Source organism: Saccopteryx leptura, chromosome 5 (assembly GCF_036850995.1).
Source record: "Saccopteryx leptura isolate mSacLep1 chromosome 5, mSacLep1_pri_phased_curated, whole genome shotgun sequence".
NCBI classification, from domain to species: domain Eukaryota; kingdom Metazoa; phylum Chordata; class Mammalia; order Chiroptera; family Emballonuridae; genus Saccopteryx; species Saccopteryx leptura.
The window spans coordinates 69,882,412-69,904,876 of record NC_089507.1 but is presented as its reverse complement, the minus strand read 5'-3'; the positions used below and the strand labels follow the sequence as shown (position 1 = coordinate 69,904,876).

At 43.4% G+C, this 22,465-nt stretch overlaps 1 protein-coding gene and 1 non-coding gene across 2 annotated transcripts in view; one reads left to right on the top strand and one right to left on the bottom strand.

Annotated features, from left to right (window-relative positions):
* Positions 1-2,619: 2,619 nt before the first annotated feature.
* TRNAF-GAA (transfer RNA phenylalanine (anticodon GAA)) lies at positions 2,620-2,695 on the bottom strand. The gene has a single exon. It is a non-coding gene; the product is annotated as a tRNA-Phe (tRNA).
* Positions 2,696-5,241: 2,546 nt separating this feature from the next.
* LOC136406509 (broad substrate specificity ATP-binding cassette transporter ABCG2-like) overlaps positions 5,242-22,465 on the top strand; it is a 41,897-nt gene continuing 24,673 nt past the window's right edge. The window contains exons 1-4 of the mRNA XM_066386548.1: positions 5,242-5,294; positions 7,006-7,120; positions 9,167-9,319; positions 15,373-15,530. Of these exons, the coding sequence (XP_066242645.1) occupies positions 5,242-5,294; positions 7,006-7,120; positions 9,167-9,319; positions 15,373-15,530 (479 nt within the window). The remainder of the gene's footprint in view (positions 5,295-7,005; positions 7,121-9,166; positions 9,320-15,372; positions 15,531-22,465) is intronic.

Genomic DNA, 22,465 nt, shown 5'->3' with positions numbered 1-22,465 from the left:
CTGGCTAAGTCCCTTTTTGTAATAACCATGTCACTAACTCCCAAATTAAGCAAAACAAACAAAAATGGGGTGATGGTGATCATGTAGTCTGTACTTGATCTTAGGTCATAAGATAATATTCTTTTAAAGCAACACTTGTTTTTATTGATTGATTGATTTGAGATAGAGACAGAGAAACATCGGTTTGTTCCACTTATTATGGTTGATTGCTATATGTGCCCCGACCTGGGATCAAACCCGCTGCCTTGTTGTATTGGGATGATGCTCTAACCAACTGAGTTACCCAGCCAGGGCTGGATCTCTATTTTTTTTAATTATTTTTATTTATTTATTCATTTTAGAGATGAGAGAGAGAAGAGGGGTAGGAGCAAGAAGCATCAACTCCCATATGTGCCTTGATCAGGCAAGCCCAGGGTTTTGAACCAGTGACCTCAGCATTCCAGGTCGATGCTTGATCCACTGCGTCACCACCAGTCTGGCTGGATCTCTATTTTATATTATTTTTATTAGATATATAACTGTCATAACATTAGTTTCTGGTGTACAATAATGAATCAATAATTGTATGTATAGTGAAATGATCACCAGAGTAAGTATAGTTAACATCTATCACCACACAGTTAAAAAAATTTTTTCGCATGATGAGAACTTTAAATATTTATTTTATTAATTTAGGGAAAGGAAGGGAGAGAATGAGAAAGAGACAGGAACATTCATCTGTTCCTATATGTGCCCTGACCAGGGATCAAACCAGCAACCTCTGTGCTTTGGGGATGATGCTCTAATCAACCGAGCTATCTGGCCAGGGCATGATGAGAACTTTAAAGGTCTATTCTTACCCAGTTTCAAATATGTAATACAGTATTATTAACTATACTTACCAGGCTGTACATTACAGCTCCAACACTTTTTTATTTAATAACTGGAAGTTTGTACCAAAATGGACTTGTTTTATGTGTATCCTTACCTAGTGTTTACAATCTCATTTTCTGGGCTATCTACTTACTATTGCTTTTCTCTCTACAGAAAGGCAGAAACTCTCCAGATGGCTTCCAGTAATGACCAAGTTTTTATCCCAATGTCACAGAGGAAAACTAGCAGCTGCCCAAGGAGGACCCCCAATGACCTGGAGATGTTTACTGAAGGAGCTGTGCTAAGTTTTCATAACATCTGCTATCGTGTGAAAATGAACAGTGGCTTTCTACTTTGTCAAAAAACAGTTGAGAAAGAAATACTAATGAATGTCAAGTATGTACATGAACTTTTGTTAAAATAGCTTTATTGACAATGGTGATCTTCACAAGTTTAGCCTTTACAAGTACAGATGCTGTGGACATTTGTGTACATGTCTGTACAGATACATAGACACAAACTTTATTCCTTCTTGCTCAACTGGGAGTGAAATGGTTGGATAACATGTTATGTATATGTTTAATTAAAAAAAATAGCCAAAGTATTTTTAATTTAATTTTTATTTATTTTTTATTTATTCATTTTTTAGAGAGGAGAGGGAGAGACAGAGAGAGAGAGAGAGGAGAGACAGAGAGAGAGAAGGGAGGGAGGAGCTGGAAGCATCAACTCCCATATGTGCCTTGACCAGGCAAGCCCAGGGTTTCGAACTGGCGACCTCATCATTTCCAGGTCGATGCTTTATCCACTGCACCACCACAGGTCAGGCAGCCAAAGTATTTTTAAACTGGTTGTCCCATGTGTGTAAACTTCTGTTTGAGAAACTGAATAATTAGTGTATCGTTCAGGCTTTCCTGGGTAAGCGCTGGTTTCGTGGAGAGAGGCTGGTTGTGTGATTTCCAGCTGCCCAATTGTGGGGGCAGAATTGTAATCTCTGAGCTTTGGTTTTCTAATCTGTGAGATAAAAGATCTGTCACTGTAGTTTATGAGCTGGATACTTGGTATGTGTGCACCTTATGTCCTTAATGTTCTAGAAGCAAGAGTTAGGAGGTTGAAATGATAATATATCATGAAAGTACTTCAGTTTTCAAATAGACTTGTTTTTAATGAGTAGCCTGTATATATAGTCATTTATCATCTTTAACAATTTACCTAATGTCTTTCCCCATTACACAGACAGACAGAAACTACTTAAATACAAGGAAGCTCTAGCTTTGCTTCAGTTATGCAGTGGAAGTCCAACGTGATTGTGGAATGGGCAGTAGAGTGAGGAGAGAAATGAGAACAGAACCTACTTGAGACCATGTAGCTCTATTCTGTCACAATCTGATAGTCATTGGGATTGTTCATGCTTTTATAATTTCTAGAGGCTTGACACTGATTCTTTCTTTCTTTTTTTTTTTTTTTGTATTTTTCTGAAGCTGGAAAAGGGAAGAGACAGTCAGACAGATTCCTGCATGCGCCCGACCGGGATCCACCCGGCACGCCCACCAGGGGCGACGCTCTGCCCACCAGGGGGCGATGCTCTGCCCCTCCGGGGCATCGCTCTGCCGCAACCAGAGCCACTCCAGTACCTGGGGCAGAGGCCAAGGAGCCATCCCCAGCACCCGGGCCATCTTTGCTCCAATGGAGCCTTGGCTGCGGGAGGGGAAGAGAGAGACAGAGAGGAAGGAGAGGGGGGTGGAGAAGCAAATGGGCGCTTCTCCTATGTGCCCTGGCCGGGAATCGAACCCGGGTCCCCCACACTTCAGGCCGACGCTCTACCGCTGAGCCAACCGGCCAGGGCCTGATTCTTTCTTTCACTGGAGTCTCAGGAGCAGGAAGTACCTCTAGGTTTGCTCAAACACCATGGCTTATGTGTTTTCTTTTGTTAATGTGTTTGTTTATTAGGGGAAATAATTATTCTTAGATAAAGCAACCACCTTTTCTAGCTTTCTGAGACTGGAGGAGTGGTTATAAGAGCTCTTTGGTCAGGTATGGCCCCTAAACTGAAGCGTCTCAGGTGTTCTTGATGCATTTTATGGGATTGTAGTCTTTTCTGTTAGTAGCAACCAACTGCACCCAGAAAGCTAGGAAATGACAAATAAGGGAGAAAACTTTTGCATGTGGGTAGAATATAAATGACAGAGACCTGAGATTGATTGATTGGGTGGTAGTGAGATCAGGGGCTATGTAGGGTTAGATAGAGTTTGTTTTATGTAGCAACACCTTCTTTTATACATACCTACTTTCCTGCTGCTTTAGTATTTTGATTAAGAGACCCTGACTGGGAAAATGAGAGAAAAGGTAGACACAAAGCTTTGATATTTTTTTACAGAGGCAGAGAGAGATTCAGAGAGAGGGATAGGTAGGGTCAGACAGATAGGAACGGAGAGAGATAAGAAGCATCAATCATTAGTTTTTCGTTGCGACACCTTAGTTGTTCATTGATTCAGCTTTCTCATATGTGCCTTGGCTGCGGGCCTTCAGCAGAGAAGTAACCCCTTGCTCAAGCCAGAGACCTAGGGTCCAAGCTGGTGAGCTTTGCTCAAAGCATATGAGCCTGCGCTCAAACTGGCAACCTCGGGGTCTCGAACCTGGGTCCTCCGCATCCCAATCAGACGCTCTATCCACTGCACCACCGCCTAGTCAGGTGCAAAGCTTTGATGTTTTATGACATGCTTAGATAAATTGAGTGACCTTTTTGAAAGATGACATTTTTTTTTGTGCAACATAATAGTCATGAAAATGTTGGTTACATTAGATCTTGTGCTAAGTTGAAGTAACACATGATTTGAATATGTGCAGGTTAAATGGATTTAAAATGCATACTGGACAATTGTACATTTATCTTGCTTACATTTTAGTAGATGCACTAAAAGTGTGATCTGTTTAAGGCTTCATGTTTTTATGGTTCAACATTCCAATAATAGATGAGTTCTTTTCCTTGCATTCTTACATTCATAAAAACTTTGTCAAATCTTTTTGTTCCATATTTTTAAAAACTTATTAATTATAATTAACATACACTATTATTAGTTTCAGGGGTCCAACATAGTGATTAGACATTTATACACCTTACTCATATTTCTTACTTACTCATATTTTTGGTTTAGGCATCCATGAGAATAACCATCCCTCTTATTCGAGGTAGCATTTCTAATTTCTCTCTTATCTGCTTGTGTCTACTGAATAGCATTTCTGGGATGAGAGAAAGGTTGCTCTCACTTATCTTATTTTTGACTTGTGCTTGATAGCACCACTACCATTCAAAATAGTGATTATATTTTATAACAGCTGATGAGAATCTTTTTTTTCTTTTTTTGCAGGGACACAGAGTCAGATAGAGGGATAGATAGGGACAGACAGACAGGAATGGAGAGAGATGAGAAGCATCAATCATCAGTTTTTCGTTGCGACACCTTAGTTGTTCATTGATTGCTTTCTCATATGTGCCATGACTGCGGGCCTTCAGCGGACTGAGTAACCCCTTGCTCGAGCCAGTGACCTTGGGTCCAAGCTGGTGAGCTTTGCTCAAGCTGGCAACCTCGGGGTCTCGAACCTGGATCTTTCCACATCTCAGTCTGATGCTCTATCCACTGCGCCATTGGCTGGTCAGGCCTGATGAGAATCTTGAATTTTGTTTTTCTTCTGGACATTTTGTAATCTCATTTGTAGAACTAAGTAAGTAGATCCTGAGGTCCTCTGTGATGAAAAGAGGATAAAACAAGTGAATAGTGATGATATCCTTTTTTTTTTTTAAGTTTTTTTTTTGATGATATCCTTTTTATATTAGAATTTTAGCAATCAACAATTTGAGTGTTTTTTTTTTAATTGGTTTTTTTACAGGTGTAGTTTCTTTACTTTCATTGAGTGTATTAAGTGCAGACCCTAAATTAGTAGAACCAGGGTTTTTTGTTTGTTTGTTTTTTACAGAGACAGAGAGTCAGAGAGAGGGATAGACAGGGACAGACAGACAGGAACAGAGAGATGAGAAGCATCAATCATTAGTTTTTCGTTGCGCATTGCAACACCTTAATTGTTCATTGATTGCCTTCTCATACGTGCCTTGACCACAGGCCTTCAGCAGACCGAGTAACCCCTTGCTCAAGCTAGCGACCTTGGGCTCAAGCTGGTGAGCTTTTGCTCAAACCAGATGAGCCCTCGCTCAAGCTGGCGACCTCGGGGTGTCGAACCTGGGTCTTCAGCATCCCAGTTCAACATTATCCACTGCGCCACCACCCGGTCAGGCAGTAGAACCAGTTTTTTTTTTTTGTTTTTTTTTTTTCACAAGTAGAAGCAGTTTTTAAGGGAACCAGTAAATCGGTCTGTTTCTGCATTTACAGTGGGATCATGAGACCTGGCCTCAACGCCATTCTGGGACCCACAGGTGGAGGCAAATCTTCGTGAGTATAACAGAGTATCATTGAGCTTTTCCTTTACAGTTTAATGTGCTTTCGGGGATCACCTTCATGGTACTGGTTGAGTATTTGCTGCATGTCTAGTCTGGTTCCAGGCACTATGGATGGCATGCAGTTTTGCCAGCTGTGATTCTGTCCTGAGGAGCAGGAAGTCTTAGTAGGTCAGCTTTACTAACAGCACATGATAAGGTGATTGACGTACAGCTGTCAGCTATGATTTGCAATAATTGTTTTTGCAATAGCAATGTCATCATATTGGAAGTGGGGAGATGGAGTCGAGTTATAACTGGGCTGAGTTTCAGTAAAGAAGCATGTTGCTTGTGTTGAGACCCCCAAGGTTCGAAAACCTGGAGGCAGTTTGGTAGTTTAAGCTGGATTAGCCAACAGTGCCTTGCTGTGATGTTTCTGGGCTTTGTAGCATAGATTTAAAAAAAGGAAAGTGAGCCTGACCAGGCGGTGGCACAGTGTGGATAGAGCATCAGACTGGGATGCGGAGGACCTAGGTTCGAGATCCCGAGGTTGCCAGCTCGAGCGCAAACTCATCTGGTTTGAGCAAAGCTCACCAGCTTGGACCCAAGGTCCCTGGCTCGAACAAGGGGTTACTCAGTCTGCTGAAGGCCCACGGTCAAGGCACATATGAAAAGACAATCAATGAACAACTAAGGTGTCACAAATAAAAACTATTGATTGATGCTTCTCATCTCTCTCCGTTCCTGTCTGTCTGTCCCTACTTATCCCTCTCTCTGACTCTCTGTCTCTGTAAAAAAAAAAAAAAAAAAAAAAAAAGGAAGGTGAGAAAAAAACCCCCACATAATTTTAGTTAAGCTATAGAATTTTTTGATCAGATAATTTTCTTTTTTTTTTGAATTATGAATTGAGAGTAATAGATACACTAAATGGTGATGTGTAACACATTTTTTTTTTTTTACAGAGACAGAGAGAGAGTCAGAGAGAGGGATAGATAGGGACAGACAGACAGGAAGGGAGAGAGATGAGAAGCATCAATAATTAGTTTTTCGTTGCGACACCTTAGTTGTTCATTGATTGCTTTCTCATATGTGCCTTGATCGTGGGCCTTCAGCAGACTGAGTAACCCCTTGCTCAAACCAGTGACCTTGGGTCCAAGCTGGTGAGCTTTGCTCAAACCAGTTGAGCCTGCACTCAAGCTGGTGACCTCGAGGTCTCGAACCAGGGTCTTCTGCATCCCAGTCCGAGGCTCTATTCACTGCACCACCGCCTGGTCAGGCGATCAGTTAATTTTCTAACTTGAACAGAATTTGGATTTACAGTAGCTGAGAGACATATCCTGAGCTGGACAAAAAAAATACTAATAAAAATAACATCTTTTTTTAAAGACAATTTTTTTTTAATTTTATTTATTCATTTTAGAGAGAGAGACAGAGAGGGAGAGAGAGAGAGAGAAGGTAGGGAGGAGCTGGAAGCATCAACTCCCATATGTGCCTGACCAGGCAAGCCCAGGGTTTCGAACTGGCGACCTTAGTATTCCAGGTCGACGCTTTATCCACTGCGCCACCACAGGTCAGGCTAAAGACAATTTTTAAAAATGTATTTTTTAATTATTGTTACATATATAATATATTAATTACATGTGTAAAGTCTGGTGATTAGACATATATATACTTTGCAAAGTGATTATCCTTTTATGCCTTGTACCCACATCTGTGTCCTTTTATAGGCTGTTAGATATTTTAGCTGCAAGGAAAGATCCTCAGGGATTATCTGGAGATGTTTTGATAAACGGAGCACCTCGACCTGCCAATTTCAAATGTAACTCAGGTTACGTGGTACAAGTAAGTATTCATGGGTTTCCATTTTAGATTTCTCTGGCTTTATGTGAACAAGTTCCTTTGCTGATAGTTCAGTGTGCTTCCTCTTGATTAATTACATGACATGAGCATAGCACCAACTTTTTTTTTTCTTCTTGATAGAGAATCAGAGAGAAGGATAGATAGGGACAGACAGACAGGAAGAGAGAGAGATGAGAAGAATCACTTCCTTGTTGTGGCACTTTAGTTGTTCATTGACTGCTTTCTCATATGTGCCTTGACTGTGGGGCTACAGCAGACCGAGTAAACCCGTTGCTCAATCCAGCAAAAATGGGTTCAAACTGGTGAGCTTTGCTCAAACCAGATGAACCCACACTCAAGCTGGCGACCTTGGGGTCTCAAACCGGGGTCCTCTGTGTCCCAGTTCGATGCTCTATCCACTGTGCCACTGCCTGGTTGGGCAGTGTTTTATAATTTCCCATAAAGTATAGAATAGTGAGAAATGAAAAAACAGGGAGAATCTAGGGCAGTGGTAGTCAACCTGGTCCCTACCGCCCACTAGTGGGCGTTCCAGCTTTCATGGTGGGCGGTAGTGGAGCAACCAAAGTATGAATAAAAAGATAGATTTAAGTATAGTAAGTTGTTTTATAAAGATTTATTATGCCAAACTTAGAGAAAATCCAACTATTTGGTAAGTAATTATTATTCTATGCTTTAACTTGCTATAACTCTGCTTTATAAATTTTATAAAGTAAAGTTACTTTCCTACTTTATAAATCAACATTACTGTGGAACCCGTGGGCAGTTAGAAAACTACTAACAGAGATACAAAAGTGGGCGGTAGGTATAAAATTGTTGACTACCCCTGATCTAGGGTATGACCCTTGTAAGAATAATGATAATTATTTTTTTTAAGTGAGAGGAGGAGAGCTAGTAAGACAGACTCTCACCTGTGCCCTGACCGGGATCCACCTAGCAACATCCATCTGGGGTCAATATTCGAACCAACTGAGCTATTTCTAGCCCCTAAGGCTGATGCTCTAGTGAGCTATCCTCAGTGCCCAGGGCCAATGCTCTAACCAGTTGAGCCACTGGCTGTGGCAGGGGAAGAGGGAGGGGGAGAGAAGCAGATGATCTCCTCCTGTGTGCCCTGACCAGAATCAAACCTGGGATATCCATAGGCCAGTTTGAGGCTCTATCCACTGAGCCACTCGCTAGGACCATAATAACAATTTTATTTTTATTTTTATTTTTTGTACTTTTTTTTCTGAAGTTGGAAACGGGGAGGCAGTCAGACAGACTCCTGCATGTGCCCGACCGGGATCCACCCGGCACGCCCACCAGGGGGCGATGCTCTGCCCATCTGGGGCTCTGCCCTGCTGCAACCAGAGCTATTCTAGCGCCTGAGGCAGAGGTCACAGTGCCGTCCTCAGCGCCCAGGTCAACCCTGTTCCAGTGGAGCCTTGGCTGCGGGAGGGGAAGAGAGAGACAGAGAGGAAGGAGAGGGGGAGGGGTGGAGAAGCAGATGGGTGCTTCTCCTGTGTGCCCTGGCTGGGAATCAAACGGGGACTCCTGCACGCCAGGCCGACGCTCTACCACTAAGCCAATTGGCCAGGGCCCATAATAACAATTTTAGATATGAAATATGACCTTTCTAAGGTCAATGATATCAATTCTTGTTATCATATTCCCAAAATAACTCATGTTTTACTTTCTTTTTTTTTTTTACCATCACTTCTATCCTTGCCCTAACTTCAAAAGATATTGGCAAATTCTTGTATAAAGGAATGTAGAAATGTCTGCTAATGTAACTATAATGACCTGTGCTCTATTTGGTGGTACAAATAGCAAATGAGAATTATTCTATTGGGGTTTGCAGCTATCTGTGTATGGAGTTATTTATATAACTTATATAGCAATTATGGGTTTATCATTAGTTAAAACTCTGTGTTGGAAAAAAAACAACTCTGTGTTGGGCATGTCATTTTGTGGATTAAGTTATGTATACTGAAGACTGACAGTATTAGAAGAGACCTGATATATCTTGTTAAAATGCCATTTTGTCCTAAGGATGATGTTGTGATGGGAACTCTGACAGTGAGAGAAAATTTACAGTTCTCAGCAGCGGTTCGGCTTCCAACCACTATGACGAATCATGAAAAAAATGAACGGATAAACATGGTCATTCAAGAGTTAGGTCTGACGGAAGTGGCAGATTCCAAGGTAATGTGGAATGAAACCAATGGCATCATCACCAGCAAATAAAACCTCCCCTGTGTTGATAGTGTAACTCCTATTCAGAAGTTTTCTATCAGGTGTGTGGTCAAAACTGCCTGCTTCCTATAACAATGAGAATAATAACGACTAGTTACATAATACCAAGGTGTAAATTAACCAGGAGCTTAACCTGCTGTGGCACAATGTTTAGATAAAGCCTTGATTTGGAATGCTGAGGGTGCTGGTTCAAAACCCTGGGCTAACCTGGTCACCTGGTCAATAAACATATAGAGGTGGATACTTCCTGCTCCTCCCTCCCCGTCTCTTTCTCTCTCTCTCTCCTCTCTAAAATGAATAAATAAAATCTTAAAAAAGAAAAAAAGTAACCAGGAAAAGAAAATAAAAGACGACCCAATCCCGGAAGTGCAGTGTGTCAGTGTGGGCTAGCGTTCTTTCAAAGACCATGTGCCCCTTCCTGTGGTTCCAGCTCTTGATCCTCCCCCAACTAACTGTCTCATTCAGTGTCTGTTCACTAACTCTCCTGCTCTCTGTTCTCTCTTCACCCTTGTAGCTTGTCTTCCTCTCTTCCACCCGGGAACTTGTTCTGTTGCGTTGGAGATATATTTCATAAACAATGAAAATTCCTCTGTACTCACTTTGTCTTCTAAAATTATTTTCAGTGAAATCAGTGTGTATTTCTAGTTTGTGTAGCGTCCAAGGTCTTGTGGCACTTTGTCTCCCCTCCCCCCTCCCCCTTCCTCTCACCCTTCCTCCTGCCAGTGTTGCTTACAGACTGTCCAGTGCTGGGCTTCCTTAGTTTTTTTTTTTTTTTTTTTATTCATTTTTGAGCGAAGAGGGAGAGACACACACAGAGAGAGAGAGAGAGAGAGAGGGAGAGGAGAGACAGAGAGAGAGAAGGGGGGAGGAGCTGGAAGCATCAACTCCCATGTGTGCCTTGACCAGGCAAGCCCAGGGTTTCGAACCAATGACCTCAGCATTTCCAGGTCAATGCTTTATCCACTGCGCCACCACAGGTCAGGCCCCCCTTAGGTTTTATAGATGACAGTTGTGGGCAAGAGTGACAAAACTACTCCCTATGTGGGGTGTGCAGGATCAGGAAGAAGCAATGAGATGAATGAGTGAATATTTACAGTTGATGACTAGTCCGGAAGATTTGCTGGGAAGACATTTGATGAGCTTTTCAGAATTGTCATGGCTCTAGTTTATTAATCTCTGTGATATCCCTTACTTAGAGGGGATAACAATTGGGGATTTCTCTGACTGCTGCTTAATATGATACTTTCTTTTTTAATATACATTTTTTTTAGTGAGAGAGAGAAACAGACACAGACAGACAGGAAGGGAGTGAGATGAGAAGCATCAACTTGTAGTGTTGGCATTTCTTAGTTATTCATTAATTGCTTTTTCATATGTGCCTTGACCAGGGGGTGAGGGGCTTCTAGCCAAACCAGTGACCCTTTGCTCAAGCCAGCAACTATGGGATCAAGGTGATGATCACATGCTCAAGATGCTGAGCCTGTGCTCAAGCCAGCAACCTTAGGGTTTGATGCTCTCACTGTGCCACCACCTGGTTAGACCATATGATGCTTATTTTTTAAATTTTTATTTATTTATTTTTTTTTTTTTTTACAGAGACAGAGAGGGAGTCAGAGAGAGGGATAGGCAGGGACAGACAGGAATGAAGAGAGATGGGAAGCATCAATCATTAGTTTTTCATTGTGTGTTGCAACACCTTAGTTGTTCATTGATTGCTTTCTCATATGTGCCTTGACCGTGGGCTTTCAGCAGACCAAGTAATCCCTTGATCGAGCCAGCAACCTTGGGACCAAGCTGGTGGGCTATGCTCAAACCAGATGAGCCTGCACTCAAGCTGGCGACCTCAGGGTCTCGAACGTGGGTCCTCTGCATCCCAGTCCGACGCTCTATCCACTGTGCAACCGCCTGGTCAGGCCATATGATGTTTTTTAACAGTCTTTTATGTAATGTATATTTTGCTGTATTTTGTATGGATGAATAAGTCTATCCAACTATTTACCACGTTTTTTGTTTTATGAGTAATTTAATTCTCTTTGCTCGGGTGGTTTTTTTTTTTGGTGTTGTTGGTGGTGTTTTTTTTTTTTTATTTTTCTGAAGCTGGAAACGGGGAGAGACAGTCAGACAGACTCCCGCATGCGCCCGACCAGGATCCACCCGGCACGCCCACCAGGGGGCGATGCTCTACCCCTCCAGGGGGTCGCTCTGTTGCGACCAGAGCCACTCCAGCGCCTGGGGCAGAGGCCAAGGAGCCATCCTCAGTGCCTGGGCCATCTTTGTTCCAATGGAGCCTTGGCTGCGGGAGTGGAAGAGAGAGACAGAGAGGAAGGAGGGGGGGGTGGAGAAGCAAATGGGCGCTTCTCCTATGTGCCCTGGCCGGGAATCGAACCCGGGTGCCCCACACGCCAGGCCTATGCTCTACCGCTGAGCCAACCGGCCAGGGCCAGCTCGGGTGTTTTTTATTTGATTTTGTCTTTCCATAAGGTGCTTTCCATTCTTTACCTTTGGACGTCATTGCCTGAGTTTCTTCTTTTTTTAAAATTAATTATTATTATTATTATTTTATAGAGACAGAGATAGAGTCAGAGTGAGGGATAGACAGGGACAGACAGACAGGAACGGAGAGATGAGAAGCATCAATCATTAGTTTTTTGTTGTGCATTGTGACACCTTAGTTGTTCATTGATTGCCTTCTCTTATGTGCTTTGACCACGGGCCTCCAGCAGACCGAGTAACCCCTTGCTTGAGCCAGCGACCTTGGGTCCAAGCTGGTGAGGTTTTTGCTCAAATCAGATGAGCCTGCGCTCAAGCTGGTGACCTCGGGGTCTCGAACCTGGGTCCTCAGCATCCCAGTTCGACACTCTATCCACTGTATAATTAATACAGTGGTGTGATTACTAAGAACATTCACCCAGATTTTTCAGTTGCTAATGTGTTATTCAATAATCACTTCAAGTTTTTCTTTCTGAAGGATATTAAGGAAAGTTATAAACAGCATATTGCACCTCTGAATATTACTATGTATGCATCTTTTTAAAAAAAGGACATTTGCCCATATTACAATACTATTATTAAGTAAAAATTAATGATATCGCTTCTTTTAAAGATTTTATTTATTGATTTTAAAGAGAGGAAAGAGGGAGAAAGAGAGAATTGGGGCAGGGGGTTGGAAGCATCAAGTGATAGTAGTTGCTTTTTGTATCTGCCTTGACCAGGGTTTTAAACAGGTTACCTCAGCATTCCAGGCTGATGCTTTATCCACTGCGCCATCACAGATCAAGCAAATTAACAGTACTTAATATCAACTATGTAGAGCCCATATTCTTCACATTTCTCCAATTCTCTTTCAGTGCCTTCCATAGCTCTAGCTCAGCTGTCACATAATGTAATCAATGAAGTGAGAAGCATTGGCTCCCCCCACTCCCACTCCCACCCCCCAGGTGGGAGCAGTCAGCCCCAGTTATGTGCAGCCCCTCAGGTGCTGTAGTCTGGGTGCCAGGAACAGGCGCATGCTGGGCTCAAAGGCAGCACAGCAGCATTTGGTTATTATTCCTTGAAGGCTCGTTGTTGTTAGAATTATTTCACCTATTTCCCCCAAAACCTTGCTGCGGCTGCTCTCCCACCACACACAGTGACACTGACTGGTGGAAAAGACTGACCCAGCCACTCTGTAAAATACTCTGCCATCTGAATTGGCCTGAAAAAATGAGTCGGGAATTCTGTGGTGAGTTGGATATAGACAGAGTCAAGTTAGGGAGCCTTATGGTCATTTAAGAGGTGCTGATGTAGATGTAGAAAGTGAGCTTTCTTAGCTGCCAAGGCCCAGCTCTTCTTGTGAGTCCACTTGAGAAGTTTTTTGGTAGGGAAGAAAGGGAGGTGTAAGGAGACTAATAAATCAGAGATCTTCACCTAGTCCTCTTCTGTCTTTACCTCCCTTTTCAGGCTGTGATTTCACTATGTCACGGCCGTGTCTATAAGTCCTCACTTACAATCTTAGAACTAAATATTTGACTTGATGAGAACATATAGAACTGTTAAAGCCTGTGTATTTCCATATTTCTCCATGTGTAAGATGCACCTTAATTTTGGGGCCCAAACATAAAAATGAGACTGAGAGACATGGACAAGAATGTGATGGTAATGGGGGTGGGGTGTGGGGAGGGTGGGGGGGATGGGGTGAGGAAGGAGAGAGGGGCTGGGGGGAGGGGAGGGGCACGAAGAAAATCAGATAGAAGGTGATGGAAGGCAATTTGACTTTGGGTGAGGGGTATGCAATATAATCAAACGTCAAAATAGGCCTGACCTGTGGTGGCGCAGTGGATAAAGCGTCGACCTGGAATGCTGAGGTTGCCGGTTCAAAACCCTGGGCTTGCCTGGTCAAGGCACATATGGGAGTTGATGCTTCTTGCTCCTCCCTCCCCTTCTCTCTCTCTCTTTCTCTCTCTCTCTCTCTCTCTCTCTCACTCTCTCTCCTCTCTAAATATTAATAAAAGTAAAAAAAAGTTTTTTAAAAAGTCAAAATTAATCTAGAGAAATTTTCTCTCAACATATGTACCCTGATTTATCAATGTCACTGCATTAAATTTAATAATAATAATTTAAAAAAATAAAGCAGGCCCTGGCCGGTTAGCTCAGCGGTAGAGCGTTGGCCTAGCGTGCGGAGGACCCGGGTTCGATTCCCGGCCAGGGCACATAGGAGAAGCGCCCATTTGCTTCTCCACCCCTCCGCCGCGCTTTCCTCTCTGTCTCTCTCTTCCCCTCCCGCAGCCAGGGCTCCATTGGAGCAAAGATGGCCCAGGCGCTGGGGATGGCTCTGTGGCCTCTGCCTCAGGCGCTAGAGTGGCTCTGGTCGCAATATGGCGACGCCCAGGATGGGCAGAGCATTGCCCCCTGGGGGGCAGAGCACCGCCCCTGGTGGGCGTGCCGGGTGGATCCCGGTCGGGCGCATGCGGGAGTCTGTCTGACTGTCTCTCCCTGTTTCCAGCTTCAGAAAAATGAAGAAAAAGAAAAAAATTAAAAATAAAAAATAAATAAAAAATAAAGCAGAAGGTATACCAAGAAAAAAAAATTGGGGGGCCCAAAATTTGAAAAAGAAAATGTATTATATAAAGTTATTGAACTCAACTTTTATTCAAAATAAAATTTATATAACTCTTCATCTGCACGAAAAAGCAGGAAATGCAAGTTAAAATCTACAATCACTGTATAAGATGCAGCCAGTTTTTAGACCCCAAATGTTTCCAAAAAATTTGTCTTATACATGGGGAAATATGGAGTATAAGCTGTGAACTGAGCCCCAGTTTACCTGTCTAATTAAAGAATCCTACATCTCCCGTTTTTGCTTTTCAGAATAAATGAGAACATGAGGTAAAGTGCATATTTATTTTTTACAGAGACAGAGTGAGTCAGAGAGAGGGATAGACAGGGACAGACAGACAGGAACGGAGAGAGATGAGAAGCACCAATCATTACTTTTTCATTGCGTGTTGCAACACCTTAGTTGTTCATTGCTTTCTCATATGTGCCTTGACCGCGGGCCTTCAGCAGACCGAGTAACCTCTTGCTGGAGCCAGCGACCTTGGGTTCAAGCTAGTGGGCTTTTTGCTCAAACCAGATGAGCCCGCGCTCAAGCTGGCGACCTCGGGGTCTCAAACCTGGGTCCTCTGCATCCCAGTCCTATGCTCTATCCACTGCACCACTGCCTGGTCAGGTGTAAAATTTTGTTTATTGATTTTAGAGAGAGGAGGGAGAGAGAGAAAGTCAGGGAGTGGAAGTGATGAGGGAGAAGCAGGAAGCATCAACTTTTAGTTTATTCTTGCATGTGCCTTGTCCAGGAAAGCCTTGGCCTATGTACTGGTGACCTCAGCATTCCAGGTCAACACTTTATCCCCTGCACCACCACAGTTCAGGCAAGATAAAGTGCCTCTTACAGGGTTAGCACATGTTAGGAGCTCAACAAACAGTAGTGGCTGTGGTTGTTATTATTAATAATATTTGTGTGTTAGGTTGGAACTCACTTCACCCGTGGAGTGTCTGGAGGAGAAAGGAAAAGGACGAGTATTGGAATGGAGCTCATCACCGATCCGTCCATCTTGTTCCTGGATGAGCCCACAACTGGCTTAGACTCAAGCACAGCAAATGCTGTCCTTTTGCTCCTGAAGAGGTAAGTGCTATGGGAACATTATCCTTACATTCGTGAAGTATATGATGACCTGCTATGTACCAGGTATTATTCTTGGTGCTGAGGATTCAGCAGTGAGCACAACAAACATTTCTCCTTTCTTTGCTGGAAGGGAATAGTCAATTAACAAATATAAGTGCTTCAAGAAAACTGAAGCAGGGTAAGCACATAGGGAAGACGAATGTGGTGGGGGTGGGATGTGCCATATTACATAGCAGGATGATTAGGAAAGACATCAGTAATGTGCCATTTGAGCTATGAGTGAGCTCTGGATATGGGAGTTGTTGGGTGAGAGAGAGTTCTAGTTGGAAGGAACAGAAAACGGCCCTGAGGCAGAGTGTTCCCAATGTGGTTGAAACTTTAAGAGGCCAGAGGGAATAGAACCCAGTGATCTAAGATGAGTAGAAAGTTGGTTAGTGAATTAGTTTGCTTTGGCTACCATCACATAGTCTGGGTACCACAGGCTGGTGCCCAGATTGGGTGGCTTAAGCAACAGAAATTAATTTTTTCACAGCCTTGGGACCCAGAAGTCCAAACTCCAATTATTATCAAGATTGTTTCTCTGGGCCCTGGCCGGTTGGCTCAGCGGTAGGGCGTCGGCCTGGCATGTGGGGCCAGGGCACATGGAAGAAGCGCCCATTTGCTTCTCCACCCCCCCTCCTTCCTCTCTGTCTCTCTCTTCCCCTCCCGCAGCCAAGGCTCCATTGGAGCAAAGATGGCCTGGGCGCTGGGGATGGCTCCTTGGCCTCTGCCCCAGGCGCTGGAGTGGCTCTGGTCGGGGCAGAGCGACACCCCGGAGGGGCAGAGCATCACCCCCTGGTGAGCAGAGCGTTGCCCCTGGTGGGCGTGCTGGGTGGATCCCGGTCGGGCACATGCGGGAGTCTGTCTGACTGTCTCTCCCCATTTCCAGCTTCAGAAAAATAAAAATAGGGAAAAAAAAAAAAAAGATTGTTCTGTGGAGACTCTCTCCTTGGCTCATAGGTAGCTGTCTTCTCACTGTGTCTTCACTTCCTATATTTAGTGTATCTTATTTCCTCTTCATGCAGGAACACTAGTTCTTTTCTTTTTAAATATATCTTATCTTTATTCCTTTCTTACTTTTAAGAAATTATCTATTGAATTTATTGGGGTGATACTGATTACTAAGATTACACAGGTTTCAGGGGCACAATTCTACAGTGTACCATCTTGAAATTTTTGTTTTGTTTTGTTTTGTTTTTGCATTTTTCCGAAGCTGGAAACAGGGATGCAGGCAGACAGACTCCTGCATGCGCCCAACCGGGATCCACCTGGCATGCCCACCAGGGGGCGATGCTCTGCCACAATCAGAGCCATTCTAGCGCCTGAGGCAGAGGCCACAGAGCCATCCTTAGCGCCAGGGCAAACTTTGCTCCAGTGGAGCCTTGGCTGGGGGAGGGGAAGAGAGAGACAGAGAGGAAAGAGAAGGGGAGGGGTGGAGAAGCAGATGGGCGCTTCTCCTGTGTGCCCTGGCAGGGAATCGAACCTGGGACTCCTGCACACCAGGCCGACGCTCTACCACTCTGCCAACCAGCCAAGGCTACAGTGTACCATCTTCATACTGCACTGTGTTCAAAACTCAAAGTAAGAAGACTAGTTATTACATTGGCTTAAGGCTCACCCATGTGACCTTCTATATAGCCTTAGTCACCTCCTTAAAGATTCTAACTACAAATATAGGCACATTCTGAAGTACTGGAGCTTAGGAATTCAGCATATGAATATTTTCATGAGGAGGAAACAATTCAGTTTCAATCTTACAGAAATAATAAAAGAAATGCCATGTCTCCTTGCCTAAATTCCCCAAGTGTTGGCATTTACTGTATTTCCCCATGTATAAGACACACCTTAATTTGGGGGCTCAAAATTTGGGGAAAAAAATGTATTACATAAAGTTATTGAAATCAAGTTTTATTCATCATAAAATTCATACAATTCATCACTGTCAAAATTCCCATTGGTTAGCTTGTCCCCATCTGTCTGATGACAAATCATGTCTTCAACAATGAGCACAAAAAAAAAAAGCCTGACCAGGCGGTGGCGCAGTGGATACAGCATTGGACTGGGATGCAGAGGACCCAGGTTCGAGTCCCTGAGGTCACCAGCTTGAGCACGGGCTCATCTGGTTTGAGCAAAAGCTCACCAGCTTGGACCCAAGGTCACTGGCTTGAGCAAGGAGTTACTCGGTCTGCTGAAGGCCTGCAGTCAAGGCACACATGAGAAAGCAATCAATGAACAACTAAGGTGTTGCAATACGCAACAAAAAACTAATGGTTGATGCTTCTCATCTCTCCGTTCCTGTCTGTCTGTCCCTGTCTATCCCTCTCTCTCTCTCTCTGTCTCAGTAAAAAACAAAAAAACAAAAATGAGTGTGAAAAAGCAGGAAATGCAAGTAAAAACATCTACAACCACTGTATAAGATGCACCCAGTTTTTAGACTCCAAATTTTTCGAAAAATGGTGCATCTTATATATGGAGAAATACGGTAACTGCTTTTGATCTCCCTCTGTCCTCTTCCTCTTTCATACCTATGTTGTTGTTTTTTGTTTCTTTGTTTATTTTGGTTTCTTTTTTCTTTTTTTTTCTTTTTTTGAGACAGAGAGAGTCAGAGAGAGGGATAGATAAGGACAGACAGACAGGAACGCAGAGAGATGAGAAGCATCAATCGTTAGTCTTTTCTTGCTGTTGCAACACCTTAGTTGTTCATTGATTGCTTTCTGCCTTGACCACAGGCCTTCAGCAGACCCAGTAACCCCTTGCTCGAGCCAGCAACCTTGGGTCCAAGCTGGTGAGCTTTGCTCAAACCAGATGAGCCCGCACTCAAGCTGACGACCTCAGGGTCTTGAACCTCGGTCTTCCACATCCCAGTCCGACGCTCTACCCACTGCGCCACCGCCTGGTCAGGCTCTTTGTTTATTTTGACATTATTCTTTAACACTTCTAAATTCTAAGAATAACTCCAAAACATAAGGATACTCCTTTTTTTTAGGATACTCTTTTAATATTATCACCTCACACACCTCCCAGTGAGGAAGTCACATTGATACCATTGCTATCATTCAATCCACAGACTGTAGTCAGACCTCAGCAGCTGTCCTCAAAGGATCTCTTTCTTTTCTGTCTCAGGATTCTCTCCCAGAAATACTCTTTTCTAAGCCTGAGCAGTTGGGTCTTCAGTCTTTCCTTGACTCTCACAGCCTCACCCATCTTCAAGAGTACATTTCATAGGGTGTCTCTGAACCTCGGTCCATTCAATATATTTTCTCATAGCTGGATCAGGCCATGATTCTTGGCAGGGACAACATGATGCTGTGTTCTTGGTGTATAACATCAAGGGCTGCATGGTTTTGACTTCTCGCATCATGGTTGTTTACTGTCATCATCTGGTCATGTTTGTTTCTGCTAGGTTTCTCTGCTGTGAAATAACTAGTTTGCCCTTAGTAATTGATTAGCATTTTTCAGGGGAGATAATCAGCTATTATACCAACATCCTGTTTCTCAACCACTCTCCAAGCATCTTTCTTCATGCCAGAGAGCTCTATCTCAATCTTTCCAAAGCTCTACTGTGCACAATCATCACCTGGGGTTGTATTAAAATGCAGATTCTGTTTTTGCAGCTCTGACGTAGAGCCTAAGATTCTCCATTGCTAATGGAAGATACTGATACTGATGCCATTGGTGCTCAGGCCACAGTTATAGTAGTAGCAAGGCTCTCAGAACAATCTACTTCCTTGCATCCAATCCTTGACCTACTCCTTAATTGCCTACTGACTGAAGTTCCAGCTTCTGAATAAAGGGATTCATCACAGCCTTATTTTTATTGATGTAGTCTCTCTCATTAGTCTTTCTCCTCCCTACCCTTCCATCCACCTCTGGAATGACACTGAACTACTTGCAGTTTCCTGAATAGACCTTGTCACCGCACACTGTGTTCTCTGTGTTCTTCACCTTGACTAGCTTTTCTCTTTTTTTTTTTTTTTTCTTGACAGAGAGAGATAGACAGGGGCAGACAGACAGGAATGGAGAGATGAGAAGCATCAATCATTAGTTTTTCATTGCGCGTTGCAACAACTTAGTTCATTGATTGCTTTCTCATACGTGCCTTGACCGCGGGCCTTCAGCAGACCAAGTAACATCTTGCTTGAGCCAGAGACCTTGGGTCCAAGCTGGTGAGCTTTTACTCAAACCAGATGAGCCCATGCTCTAGCTGGTGACCTCGGGGTCTCGAACCTGGGTCTTCCGCATCCCAGTCCAATGCTCTATCCACTGCGCCACCGCCTGGTCAGGCGCTTTTCTCTTTCTTCATGGCTTATTCCTGTTGGCCTCTCTGACATGATCTTATGTCATCTTCAGACTAGGTTACAGTCTCTTATTTTGCTTACAAAGCACACTCAGTTACTTCTCTTCCCTATTGAATCGAAGTGATTGATTTATTGGCATGCTTTTTGGAGGGGCTTAGAACAAACTTGTATACACTGCTAGCATATAGTAGGTGCTTTAAAAATTCTTCAATTGAAGTGATTCTTTTTTTCTTCTTCTTCTTCTCTAAACAACAGAAATTTATTTTCCCCCAGTTTGCAGTCTAGGTCTAAAACCAAGGTGCCAATAAATGTGGTTCCTGGTGAGGACTCTCTTCCTGGCTTATAGACAGCTATATTCTTTCTGTGTCCTCAGATGCCAGAGAAAGAAGGGTGATTCTTTTAAAAAAAAATACCATTAATTAAGTTTATTGGGGTAATAGGATCATACAGATTTCAGCTGTACTTTTTTTTTTTGTATTTTTCTGAAGTTGGAAACAGGGAGGTAGTCAGACAGACTCCCGCATGCGCCTGACTGGGATCCACCCAGCACGCCCACAAGGGGGCGATGCTCTGACCATCTGGGGCGTCGCTCTGTTGCAACCAGAGCAATTCTAGCGCCTGAGACAGATGCCACAAAGCCATCCTCAGCGCCCAGGCCAACTTTGCTCCAATGGAGCCTTGGCTGCGGGAGGGGAAGAGAGAGACAGAGAGGAAGGAGAGGGGGAGGGGTGGAGAAGCAGATGGGCGCTTCTCCTGTGTGCCCTGGCCAGGAATTGAACTCGGGACTCCTGCACGCCAGGCCGACGCTGTACCACTGAGCCAACCGGCCAGGGCTAGTTGTACATTTTTATGATATATGATGTGTGTAATGCTTTGTGTGCCTACCAATCAAGTCAAATCATCTTCCATCACCATATATTTGATTCCCTTTGCCCTTTACAATACCCGCTACCACCTTCCCTCTGGTAACCACCAGACTGATGTCTGTGTCTGTTAGTTTCAGTTTTTACATCCCACATGAGTAAAATCATATAGGTCTTAGCTTTTTCTGACTGATTTATTTGGGTTAGCATGAAAAAGCAGTTTTCAAATAGTGCTTTTGGCCTTTGTTTATTTGAACTATAAGTAAAAACTCCTGTGTTTAACAATTTTTTAGCCATGAGCCATAAAATCCCACCAATTTACTATTCCTTATCAACTCTGACACCTTGGGGCAGTTGCTTAAGTTTCTAGATCTAATCTATATAATGAAGGTTATAATACTGTTGGTACTGCCAGTATTGTCTTATTGTCTCGTAAGAATATTGTGAGAATTCAGAGGTGGTTATCTATAAAGTATTTAACAAAGACATAATAAGTATTCAGTAATGTTAATTTTACTATTAGGACAGAAGAACAAACACCAGTTTCTATGGAACCAGGTTTCTTCAGTGATCAAGGAGAATGGGGCATACAATCATTGCTTTAATATTTAGTCCATAATAAGCTCTCATACTTGAGTGTACTTGCAAGCTACCTGTGTGCTTGTTAAAAATATAGTCACTAGACCAAATATGTCTGGGAAGACTGTTTAGGAATCTGCAGGGGTTTTTTTATTTTTATTTTTTAATTGATTTTTATTGATTTTAGAGAGAGGGCGGGAGAGAGAGAAAGGGGAGGAGCAGAAAGCATCAACTCCCATATGTGCCTTGACCAGGCAAGCCCAAGGTTTCGAACCGGCAACCTCAGTGTTCCAGGTCGATGCTTTATCCCATTGTGGCACCACAGGTCAGGTGGAATCTGCAGTTTTAATTAATGTTCTAATGAATTCTGTACCATTCACGAGAAACTATTTATTTTTATTTTTTAAATTTTTTTACAGGGACAGAGAGAGAGTCAGATAGAGGGATAGATAGGGACAGACAGACAGGAACGAAGAGAGATGAGAAGCATCAATCATTAGTTTTTCATTGCGACACCATAGTTGTTCATTGATTGCTTTCTCATATGTGCCATGACTATGGGCCTTCAGCAGATTGAGTAACCCCCCGCTCGAGCCAGTGACCTTGGGTCCATACTAGTGAGCTTTTTGCTCAAACCAGATGATCCTGCGCTCAAGCTGGCAACCCCGGGTTCTGGAACCTGGGTCCTTCCGCATCCCAGTTCGACGCTCTACCCACTGCACCACCATCTGGTCAGGCTACGGAAACAGTTTAAAAAAACTGCTTTCATAACAGTGTTGAATTTAGGTTTCTTAAATATTAGAGAGATAATATGAGATATGATTTTTAATTTTATTTATTTATTTTTTACAGAGACAGTGAGTCAGAGAGAGGGATAGACAGGGACAGACAGACAGGAACGGAGAGAGATGAGAAGCATCGATCATTAGTTTTTCATTGCGCATTGCAACACCTTAGTTGTTCATTGATTGCTTTCTCATATGTGCCTTGACCACGGGCCTTCAGCAGACCAAGCAACCCCTGACCTTGGGTCCAAACTGGTGAGCCTCGCTCAAACCAGATGAGCCCGCACTCAAGCTGGCGACCTTGGGGTCTCGAACCTGGGTCCTTCCGCATCCCAGTCTGACGCTCTATCCACTGCGCCACCACCAGGTCA